The sequence below is a fragment of the Plectropomus leopardus genome, chromosome 9, assembly GCF_026936395.1.
Source record: "Plectropomus leopardus strain MGB_pleo_1.0 chromosome 9, ASM2693639v1, whole genome shotgun sequence".
Taxonomy (NCBI): Eukaryota; Metazoa; Chordata; class Actinopteri; order Perciformes; family Serranidae; genus Plectropomus; species Plectropomus leopardus.
Window position 1 is genome coordinate 7,117,114 of NC_142184.1, and position 12,274 is coordinate 7,129,387.

Consider the following 12,274-nt stretch of genomic DNA (forward strand, 5'->3'; position numbering starts at 1 on the left):
TTGTGCTGTGGAGTTGTAATGAGAGAGAGGCTAGCGGGCGGCAGGCGAGACGGGCTGCAGAGCACACTGAGAATGACAGCTCCGACAGCGGGAAGCCAAACTATAAATAGAGCCTGTGCTGAGAGTTTATGACACCTGGATTCACATTCGTTTGCAATTTCCCTCCGACCAACTTGCACCACCACCCACATCTCTTTCCTGTGTTCTGCTCAGCCTCGGTGCTGCTTCTCGTGTCTTCTCTCTGTCAAAAATGGGCTTTTTTAGCATCTCTCTTTACTTTTACTTTCTCCTGCTCAGATGGTGAGATGTTTCCGAGTCTGTCTCGTCCTATTATTTCACTATTTCATCCATCACCTACTATCAGTTCAATTTAAACACCTCACATTATTATTATTTTAATGAATTTAGCTTACCAAACATTCATGGAGGCCCACAGTCATGAAAATGCAACACTGTTGACTCTTTAAAACCTGAGCAATTTGGCTGGATTTCTGCCAGAAACCTGGGAAGAAGCAAAGAGCAACTAAACAAATTATCCAAAAATTTGCAAGAAATTAGTTAAAGAGTACAAGAAAATTACATGAAATTAAAAAAGAAAAAAAAAGAAAAAAGAAAATCATATAAAAACCAAATGAGTAAATGACCTTGAAAATGCCCTTAAAAATTATAATAATTTTGTATCATAATTTTAAATATGTAATTACAATAATTATAGTTTTTACCTAGCAATTTTTCTTTCTCCCTAGACATTTTCCCTAACTTTTAAAAAATAATTTTCCAAATCTACTAATTTCTTGCAATCTGTGTAACATGTCTCACCACATTACTCATTGCCTTTTTTCCCATGTTTTTGAAACAAAGGTCTCAAAGGGTTAAAATAGATTATGTAGCAATTTGGTTCTTTGCACTTTGCCGCCCACAAAAGGTCTCTGAGTGCAACACCACTGTCATAAAACACAGCGCAGTTACACCTCCCCCTCATAGGAAACATGCATGAGATGTGAGAGGCCAAAGAACCGTGTCGACCGACGAGACACAGAAATATTACGGTTCAATATTTACTCTAGTCCCGCTTCTTGCTCGATCACTTTCTCTTTTTTTCCCTAACTTCCCTCATCCTCTTCTTTCTCTTAGCTTCAGTCATAATATCAAACATTACTGACACGATCTAAGCTGAAGGCTAAACCGCAACTCGCTGGCCAACTTATATCATGCAGGCGACCGGGGCGCTCTTTGTACTATTAGATCGACTTTAAAACTGCTGTTTTTGCTATTTTAAGGTGCAAAAGCTACATAATGTTGCTTTGAGTAGTTCCTATTCAGTGGCAGTATTTCATAGGCAGCTGCCTATAGCGAACCACCCCGGGGGCTCCAAAATTCTTATTATCTTAAAGAAGCATATTTTAATATTATTGGATCATCAGTGTCTAATAACCGATGGACTTTGTTCAGATTAGTCGCGAAATTTGTAAGCACTAATACCCGATGTTGCAATTTTGTGATATTTTCGAAAAATTCCCCCAAAAGCAAATAAATTAAGAAAATAAAAAATAAAATAAGAAAGGCTTGGTCTGAGGCTTGTTAAAAAGGTTTTTTTTTTTTGGTTTTTTTTTTTTTTTTTTACAGCCACATTATTGCAGCGGGTAACATGTTTCTTCACTATGATGAACATCACCACTCTTCTGACTCATTGCTACAGCAAATACACCAGGTTGTTACCAAAAATATCACCAGTGCATGAAATGTGTATAAATCCACAGCTGAAAATAGCTCCCCCAGAAATACGCTACTTATTCCAGTTTAAGTAACACCTGCAACTACAGCTGTTTCAGAAAAATGTTTCACTTAAAAAAATAATCATATACTTTAAAAAGCAGTTTTTTCATATATTTATGGGGAAGAATTGAGAGACCAAAGCAATACTGATTTTGGTCTTTTCATGCAATTTGCTGACAAGAACAAAAATATAGACTATCACCAATTGTGTCCGTGCCAAAAAGGACAAAAGCTGATTCTGAGCAGAATCCTTAAGATACAACCTCTGACTTACGTGCATAGATCTAAATGATAAATGAGATGCAGTGTACAGTGGGGTGTGAAGCACTTTAATGTGGCCCACATTGTTTCATGCACTCAACACAGGCAGCCTGGGGTTTTTGCAAAAGGACACTTGGAGTCGTCATCCATAAATCCATGAGCATGTGCACATTTCGGCTACAGAAGTACAACTCTGCCAACACCACAGTACACGGTAATCCAAAACTTTCTTCATAATTAAATACATGGCAACACAACCCAATAGCCAAAATAAATGTTGGCTCTGTGCAAACCATGGATTCATTACATTTGTACGTCATTATGTGGCAGATATTTTAAAACTCAACATTTCAATAACGCTGTGGTTAAGATGTGGTGATGTTTAGGCACAAAAACTACTTGGTTATAGTTAGGAGAAGATCAACTCTGGCTTAAAATACCAGTTTTTGGTGGCTAAAAAGCCTCTGGAGGATGAAGCACTGTCTGTGGCACTATCCCTGCAGGAAATGCAGCAGTGTCTTGTTAAAAAACAACCACTTTTCACTGTACCATCCCGTCAGAAATACAGCAATGTCTCAGTTAAAATAATCACATTTCGTGGCACTATCTTGACAAAAAATGCCGCAATTTCTTAGCAAAAAACAAGCACATTTAGTTTTACATTCCCAGCAGAAACGCAGCAATGTCTTAGTTAATAACAACAACTTTTCGTGCCACTTTACCATCAGAAACGCAGCGTTTTCTACAATGAAAACAAGCACATGGCACTATGACAGCAATGCAGCAATGTCCGAACATCCTCTTTGATGGCACAAAAGCAGCTGGAAGATGCAACGATGTCTCGCTAAAAAATGTTTTCGTTGTTCTGCAGTGGTCTGCAGCTTGGTGGGTATCTCGCCTACTTGACTCGTCATCAACCACCCCCTCCACCTCCTGATGTCAAAGTTAGCTCATGCATTATGCCACTTTAGAAATGATGATAAGATACATACATATGAAAATGACATCTCCGTGGGCTGCAGAACCGTACAGTGTCAATGTTTTCTTCAGCTGTGAGCTGCAAATGCCTCACTTTACCCAAAGCTCATCTCAAACTGTGGCAAAGGAAAAACAAACACATTTAACAACCATCAGGATCAGAACGAGAGGCACTGAAGTCCAACAAGGTGTCAGGGTTTGCTTCATTGTAAAATTAATACCCGGCCATTCTTCAAACTGGGGCTGAAATCACCCCTGGCATCCTCTTTTGCCAACTCACATTACGGTAATTATTTCAGAATTTGCCTTGTAATCCAAGCTGAGAATCCTACCCAGAACGAATGGGATGTCAGCTTTATGCAACTACTTGTAAAGGCATTACAGGGCGTTAAGTCCCGCGTGGATTTGAATTGGTCTCAGCAGTACAGGATTAGACGCAGCAGGGATTAGACCTTCCCCAGAGGAAATACTGGAGCAGGGGTGGCCGAGGGACTCAAGATATGGAATACATATAGCTTGATAAACCGGCTGGAAGCTGAGGAGATACGCATCATTTACACCATACATAACGCCACCTCAGTGAACTATGTCACACTACATTTTTATTTATGTAATGCTGAATGAATGACCAATGAAGCAGTTTGATTTTGGCTTCATTGGGCAAAAATCCCATAATACCCTGAACGCATATTTTAATTCAAGTGGACTGAGAGAAAATTAGACATTTGCACCTCCACCTCTCTCTTCCCATCTGCAGTGGTCCTCATCAACAAGGTCCAAGACCCCCACTGACATGGACTCATACTCTCCCCATAAATACCATATATATATATATATATTTAGTTTGTTTATTAAAAAGAATTTGGTCTAGATCTGTTCTATATAAAAAGTCAAGCGGCTTAGGAAAGACAAAGAACTGTAGACGGAGGGTGTGTTTTCAAATTCTGCTGTTTTCTTTCTTCTTTTTTTGTTCCCTTTTCCAGATTTTTGCCTACCAAGGCTTTAAATGTGCTTTTGCCACAGGTATAACTGTGTTAGGTATTCATGTGTTGCAAAGTGATGATTGCCAGAATTTATTTTCTCACAGTGTGGATGATGAAAACAGCCAACAATCACAATGGCAAAGTGGTTCTTATTACAGAATAAGCAGTGTTTTGCTCAAGGACTTCATTTAACGCTTTCATGTGCACCTGAGCCTCCTTCCTGCTGCTCTCTCTCTGCACACTCATCTACTATTTTCTGCTGTTTCCTCTCTGATAAAAGACAGGTGCATTCAGAAAGTGGGCAAACGTATGAGCGTGTGCATCAGTGGTCATCCACAACCATCCTCTGTGACCTCAGGGCCATTTCGTTCCAGCTAAACACACTGACCCACTCTTCCATTAGCAACTTAATGTGATTGCAGAGTCCTGTGGAGGCGCAGAGAAGCTGAGTCCAGTCTGAGCTAACCGACTCGCATGAAGACAAACGACTGCAATTCAGCACGTTACAGCCACGGGTTATTCAGTTAGCCGCGAGCCAGGAAGTGAGTGAGAAAATGCAGGTTCACTGAATGAAGCCAGAGCTACAGGGGACGGCAGAGAGATGGTCTGTGTCTCTGTGGCGCCTGTACACTGAGAGTTTGGGGATGTGACTGACAGAGGCCAAAACTGGCATCACCTCAGGTTTTTAAACTGGGAGGTTGTGGAGACTTTAGGTAAATATATTGCCAGAGATCAAAAGGCACAGGTGTATGCAGGCATGGAGGGGTTACTGTATGAAAGCTGTCTAAAAACCCAGCTTTTCCAAAAAGCATATTCAGCCTGAATGTTTAGTTTAAGTGAACCTGCTAGGTGTTTTATTCAATGTTCATTTTGAACCTTTTATATAACCTTTTTATATTTATCTGTATTGCTGTATTTTGTTTTAATCTTGCCCTGTAAGGTGACCTTGAGTGCTTTGAAAGGCACCTATAAATCAAATGTATTATTATTATTATTATTATTATTATTATTATTATTATCATTATTATTATTAATGAGCACAGGCAGAGGGGTCTAAAGTGTAAGGGTGGGGGTCCTGACCTGCAAAACTTTACTCAACTTTAATTGAACTACTGACCAAAAGGAGCTTCAAAATTAGCATAAAAACATGCAAAGTAACTACAAAGAGACACAGAATGACCCAAAAGGGACACAAAATGACCAAAAAGAGACACTAAATTACCTCAAAAAGACACTAAATTACCTCAATGTGACATAAAATTACCTAAAAGGACGCTAAATTACCCCAAAGAGACAAAACAATCACCCAAAAAAGACACAAAACAACGTCGCTAACGTTAGCTACACCAAAACCCTTAGCATCCGATTTCCGCAATTTGCAACAAAACCGTAATCCTTGAAAAACCTGAACACACAAACATAATACATATTTATATTCAGCGTGACTTACACTTGCCGAGGATCCCTCCGTCTCCGTGTCCTTGTTGATTAAACGTCCGTAAATCTGCGTAGAAATGGTTGATCAAAGACGCTCTTCACTACTGCAGATCCTCCCTGAGAATAACCGCATTTTTATGTTTTCCTCCGTTTTAAAGTAATTTCGTGACAGCTGTGTTACAGCCGTGGATACATTGCAAAGGAGTAGTGTTAAAGACTAATTCGGCATACTTTTAATAGTGTCAATTTGCCGAAATTTGAACACATGAAAGCTGAAAACAAGCTAACAAAACTGGCACCATGCTACTGCTACTGCTGCTTCTTCTTCTTCTTCTTCTTCTTCTTCTTCTTCTTCTTCTTCTTCATCATCATCAGCAACTTGGCGTGAAATGTTCTGCAAATTACAAGGTTTTGGAGATTTAGAAAAATGTTTTTTTTTAGCTGATACCAATACCAGAAATCTATATTCATATTTTATTTTATTTTATTTATGTATTTATTATGCTTAAAAAAATAATCTTTTTTTCTTTTTGCTGTAAATTTCAGTCATTTTTTCCAGCTTTTTACTAATTTCTTCCTAAATTTTTGGCCAGAGAAATAAGGAATAGAATAAGGAAATAAGGCCAGTTTGCATTGGTTCCAATGGTTAAAATAATAATTATTGCAGATTCATATACATCATTGTTTAATGTTTAAATAGGGTTAAAGGTTAAATCATCTTTGAATGTTTTGGGCTTTTTCATGAATAATCTGATTTATCTATATAAATAGTATTCATGTTCATTTGTAGCCACTTTAATAATTTTTGGACATATTATTAGCAAATATATATTGGCCTATTCATAACATAATGTTTACATCCCCCAAAGCATTATGGCAACTATAGTTTGGAGGTGTAGGGGTGTTTGCAATTCCCTCTTCTCTGTTTGCCCAAGTTGGAAGGTCGCTCAACAAAAACACATGAATACAGATTTCGGCTCTATGCAATTTTTAACCAGCAAAGTTTATTTATATATAACAACAGTACAAAGTGAATCCTTGGCTTGCAAAATAGGTGTGCTTCATATTTACAATAGGTACACAATAATATATTATCATAACAAAATCAAAGCAAATAAAAAAAAACAAAACAAGAGAACAACCTTTTTTAAATACTTTTAAGTTTCTTACAATTTTCACAACACTTTTATAAAACAAGAAGAACAGACAGCCATTATTATTATCATCATCGTCATCATCATCATTGCCAGTAATTACTATTTTACAGAACTCCAGTGTCTACAAAGGGTTTGTTTACAATGTGTTTAAAATGGAAGGACACTCATTTTATACTTGGTGATATCTTGACTTGAGAATAATACATCGATCGGGATTCAATTCATCTGTCTGATGCCGTAAAGCAAACAAAAATGCGTATTAAATGCTTTGTTTTTCATATAAGGAATGACACGTGCCAGTCAAAACTACAACACCATCTCTTCGGCAACACGGTAACACCGAGAGCAAAAAAAGTGCATAAAGCATCTTCAATTAGCAATCAGCTGGAGCTGAAACGAGGTTGTGTTTATGTGCATCTCTCCATATCTCACACAAATGGCAGTCAAATGGGATTCTGCGCTGCAGAAAGAGTAAACAAACTTTTTTTTCACTTCAAACTGAATTAAAATGATCCCAGAAACAAGTGTACAGCGAAAAAAATCTCTTTCACAAAAAAGAAAAGGTGCATTCAGCTGTGATGCAAGAACAGATGGGCTTTCGGGAGAATTGCAGTTAGGCTAATGACGGCATGGATCGATATGGAAGCAGAATTAAATTAAAACGCATGCAAACAAATCTCACATAAAAAGGAAACATCCTGATATAAATGATTTCTGAGCGGAAAATCAAATCATTTTGTGTTTGAGTCTGATTACGTTTTTCACAATTCTGAATACAGGGGAGCTCATCTAAGAGTTGGAAAGACTCTAATAAACATACATTTTTTTCATCCCTTGCAAAAAGGAAAAAAGGCATTTAGGTCCTGTTAAAATGATAAAAAGCATTACTCCATACAAGCAATGTGAGGTATGAGGAGGATACAATTCTATTTGCTGAAATTGGGAAGACACATTAATCAAAAGGAAGAAGATATATGTTTTGTGTATGTGTGCTGTTGTGTACCTACAGGGGGCGTTAGGGAGTACGGCACCCAACAAAGTAATAATTTCCTGAAAATGTCAGAAAACTTGCACTTAACCTGATCAAAATTGTAAATATGTCTCCCTCTGTTCCTGACTGTTTTGTTACACCGTGACCTTTGACACCCACATTCTAATCTCGTCATTCTCGAGTCGACGTGAACGTTTGTGCTAAATTTGAGGAAACTCCCTCAAAGTCGTTTTTAGATATTGGGTTCACAACACTGAGATGGATGCAAGGCCATGGTGATCTTGACCTTTGAACAACAACTTCTAATAGGTTCATGGTTTAGTCCAAATGGACATTTGTGCCAAATTTGAAGAAATTCCTTCAAGGTGATCTTGAGATATCGCATTCACAAGAATAAGACAGACAAGGTCACAGTGATCTTCACCTTTGACCTTTGACCACCAAAATCTAATTAGATCATTTTGAATCCATGTGGATGTTTGTGCTAAATTTGAGGAAATTCCCTCAAGGCGTTGCTGAGATATCACGTTCACAAGAACGTCTGGACGCACAGACGTAGAGACCCTTTTTTCTCAGAACTGTTAAGTGTGCAGACATACAAGGTTTGTTATTAGTTAGTGTTTTCAGTTGGATAACAGGACACCAACATCCGACAATAATTTTGTGTTTTTGATATGTAAACTTAAGGCTTTAAGTAGAATTTGACATTTGCAACAGGTGGCAAGTGTTACATTGTGATTATGCAAAGATATAATAAACTAAAATTCCCATTAATGGGAAATTAATTATGGAATTTCTAGTTTTTAAAGGCCAGAATAGATAAGAACCACTGATTTAACTTTTTTTTCTGGGCACCCACACACTCATGGATATAATTTCCAAACTTTTCCATGACGGTTTAAGGCCCTATAATAATGTTTTTGGGTTTTTTTTTGCTCCACTTGCCTGGCACATTTCAGATTCAAACTCTGAGAGACAGACTTCAGGGAGACAAAACACAAATTTGACGAGACGCGTGAAGACATATAAGAGTTACGTTAACTCAGCAGCCACAGAAAATGAATCTGACATTTCCTGACATTATGTTAAATGTTATCCACGGAAGATTATTGTTAGAATTTCTTTTTACAACAATAACAATAATTTTGACTAATTCAATGAATTCTCCAGGCCTGGAAAATGGTTTTCCATGACTGTAGGAACCCTGGTGTACTTTTAACATCCCTGGTGATTTACGCATTTTCTAATTAGGCAATGTCTGCATCATTGTAATAAATTCCCAATAATGTAATACAGTAATGCGGTAAACATGCCAATATCAGTCAGGATATTATTACATTATTGGGTTTTATGACATAATCAATCAAGTTAAGTGCAAATTTTGTTACATTTTCCAGGAAATTATGACATTATTGGATGCTACAGGGAGCGAGAAGCTGCTTTTTCAGATGAGGGAACAAATGACTCTTTCTCGCCTCTGCCCCCACTGGCCGGACACAGTAACAGCGCGTCAATCATCACCTCATCCTACATTTCTCCTTGCCTGTTAGTTTGATGTTTTTTTCTTTCTTTCCATCTCCTGATCACACTGTGCACACAACCGACTCAGATCAAAGAGCAGCTTCAAAGCCGGAGCAGGAAACTAGAGCTAAAGGGGTTCTCTCTCTTTCTACCTCTCCCTCTCTCCTCATTTCTCAACACTTCTCTTCAAACAGCTCAAGCGAGCCGAGTGCTGAGCGAGGCGATGTCTGCCTGAGCCCGGCCGTACCCTCTTCACCTTTTCCTTTTTTACTTTATCTCGCTAAGACCGTTCTCAGCCGGTGCTGGGTATCACCGAAAAACTATTGGGCTCCGGAACGCCAAAAGGACTGCGCCCGAGTCGAGGACTAATAAGATCAGGAACACTAAGCAGGTTGGTATCTAAGGCCACAGAGAAAAGAAGCACCTTTCACCCACTACTGGTGTTTGTCATGCTCTCAACACACACAACTGCAGTACACTGTGCAAACCGTTAATACTACCTATTTTCAAGTACTTGATGTAAACAACAAGCAAACATATATCCCGGAAGAAAATGAAATTACCGATCCAGAGGATGGAGTCTACAGTTTGTTGTCATCCAGCTAGAAGGTTGGAAGGTTACATCAGCCTTTTAACTCGTGACGTTTTGGTTTAAGTCAGGAGACGCATCCACATCACACCAAACACACGTTTTAATGTTTTTTGTTCCTCGTTCCCAGATCTCTTCTCTCCTGCTTATGTTTCGTACCTTTCGTGAGTTTCATCGTTCCAGTTAAACGAACTTCAACATCGACCGGCTCTACACTCCGAAATGAGAGCTTCGCTCCCTCTGTAAAGCATAAACCGATTTTTGACACACTATTTGAAACAACAGGATCTTTTGGCACTTGTTCAAACTAAAACCACAACTCAATCGACAGAAAAATATGTTGGCTCTGTACGTTTCTGCAAACTGTGCATATATTAGGTATGTTCAATTTGCTTTAATTTTATAAAAAAATCCCAATATTACAAATCATAATTTGCTTGAGAGGGATTTACAGCATACAGCACCCTCTGTCTTTGGACCCTTAGAGTGTATAAGGTAAAAAAACAGCCACTTTTTGTGACATTTTTCCTGGTAGAAAAACACTGAGGGCTCGCTAAAAACAACCCACGTTTGTTGGCTAAAAAGCTGCTGGAAACACAGTGATGAGTCGTAAAAAAACAACTGTTGCTGTTGTTTGTTGTTTTCAAACAGTGGTCGGCAGCTTAGCAGGCGTCTCTCCTAGGTGTCTCGCCTATGTGTCTCTCCAAGGTGACACGCCATCCACCATCCCTTCCATCTCGCGATGACAAAGCTTATATACTACATCACTTTAAAAACGCTGATATGATACGTATGAAACGTACAAATGTTAACGTATTTGTGGTTTGCAGAGACGTACAACGCCAACATTTTCTCCTGGCGACTGCTGAAACCCGCTCAGCTAAGCTTCTTATTGTCTGTGCGAGGACATGGATGGTGGTCGGGTAAAATCTCCCATCAGCTGGCCAACAAGAGCTGACTCGTTGGCACTTGATAAAATCAAAGATGGACCCTTAGAACACTTCTGATGTGTGGCAGCATGCAAAGTACACATAAAGTTGATCCAAAGAGATACAAACTGTGGTTATATAGCGGAGAGTTTTAGCCTATACGGAGACCAATCACTCGTCTGGTCTCCACTAACTTCAAGCTGCACATCCTGTGCCGAACGAGTCACAGCAGTGCTGGCCACAATGCAGACGATACACACTCTCCTCTAGCAGAAAAGTGATTTTGGGTAAATAATTTTTGGGAAGCAGTTGGACGGGCCGGGGCCAGGACGGACAAATGGAGTTGTTCACTTGACGAGCTACTGCAAATATCTACGGAGCTCAGTTCAACTGAGCCCCTTTCTGTTTGCACAACTCAAATAGACATACAAACAAACAAATTAAAAAACATTTGTACATTCACATACACTGATTGGCAACTGGTACATACACAGATGACCTAACTGCTGAAAAAAAGCCTCGGACGCTCGATTGATGCTGATTTAAGGTCATCTCCTAAATACAAGATCATCTCTGTCATCCTCAGTTTTAGGTGCAAGCATGCTGGCTGGACTGTGACCACCACGAGCAGAGTCCTGTCAATGGTGAGCACGAATTTCATGTTTTCCTATACACTTCTGATTGGATAAAAAGCAGAGGTTTAGTCCGTGTCGTGTGAAGCATCAGTCTGAGGAGGGAAGGAGTGAGAGAAGACACGGACCATGGCCTGTTTCGCCGCCACACCGCCCCGATGTGGCTCTTCATGTCTTTATACAACATCACCTCTGGGATCCTGGGTGGATATTTCAACTGCAACTGATAATATTCAAATGTACAAGTACAAAAATAAAATCTGAGAAATCTGAACTCAGTTGTCCAGCGTGAGATCTGCTCCTCTGTTTCTCGCCTCTTTTTTTTTTTTAGTCTCCAATTCACACTGAGATTTGAGTTTCTGACTGAGAGGAGAAAATCTGTTCCTCCATTCGCTCTTGCGGGAGTCTTCCTCGGCACGACAAACACACACTCATGCACACACACGCACACCCACACCGCATACAATTTCCTGTCAAACTGAGAGAAAATATCCTTTGAGAAAAAGAAACAAAAATAAATAAATACAAGCCATGTTGTTGCCTCCTCTGCTGATGTTCCTTCCTTGTGCCATTATGGGCTCCAGCTGCAGGGCCTCCTCTCAGTCTGCGGGCCCTCAGCTGGCGCCATCATGGAGGGAGGTGAGAGAATCACAAACTAAAGCATGTCTGTCCGGCTGTGGATGCAGAGAGGTCCCAGGTCTGGTTCGTGGTCAAAGTTCCCACGATGAGAGGTAAGTAATGCAGGACCTTTTTTCGGGAGGTCCTGTCGAGACTGTGGTCCTGTCTCTCTCGTTCTCTCTCTCTTTGGGACGCGGCCGCTCTCAGCTCTCCAGGGACATGGCAGAGATGAGCTGCTCCACCTTGTAGGCCAACCTCTGCTTCCTCGCCTGTTCGTCCTGCTCCAGAGCCGCTGTGATCTGCACAGAAGATTTAAAAAAAAAAAACGTGTTTAACCCTTTCAGTTTTAATGTGCTGCATTCAGAAGCCTTTCACGAGTATTTAAACCTACTAAATCTGAGT

General features: G+C 39.7%; 2 protein-coding genes across 3 annotated transcripts in view; both read right to left on the minus strand.

Moving 5' to 3' along the window:
• Positions 1-5,747, minus strand: part of cd34 (CD34 molecule) — a 48,648-nt gene extending 42,901 nt beyond the window's left edge. Inside the window, exon 1 of the mRNA XM_088081850.1 lies at positions 5,449-5,747. The gene's annotated coding sequence lies outside the window, so the exon portion shown is untranslated. The remainder of the gene's footprint in view (positions 1-5,448) is intronic.
• A 672-nt stretch (positions 5,748-6,419) lies between these two features.
• plxna2 (plexin A2) overlaps positions 6,420-12,274 on the minus strand; it is a 281,745-nt gene continuing 275,890 nt past the window's right edge. For both annotated transcript variants that reach the window (XM_088081848.1, XM_088081847.1), the window contains exon 32: positions 6,420-12,171. In XM_088081848.1, coding sequence (XP_087937974.1) covers positions 12,076-12,171 — 96 coding nt within the window. In that variant the 3' untranslated portion in view covers positions 6,420-12,075. The remainder of the gene's footprint in view (positions 12,172-12,274) is intronic.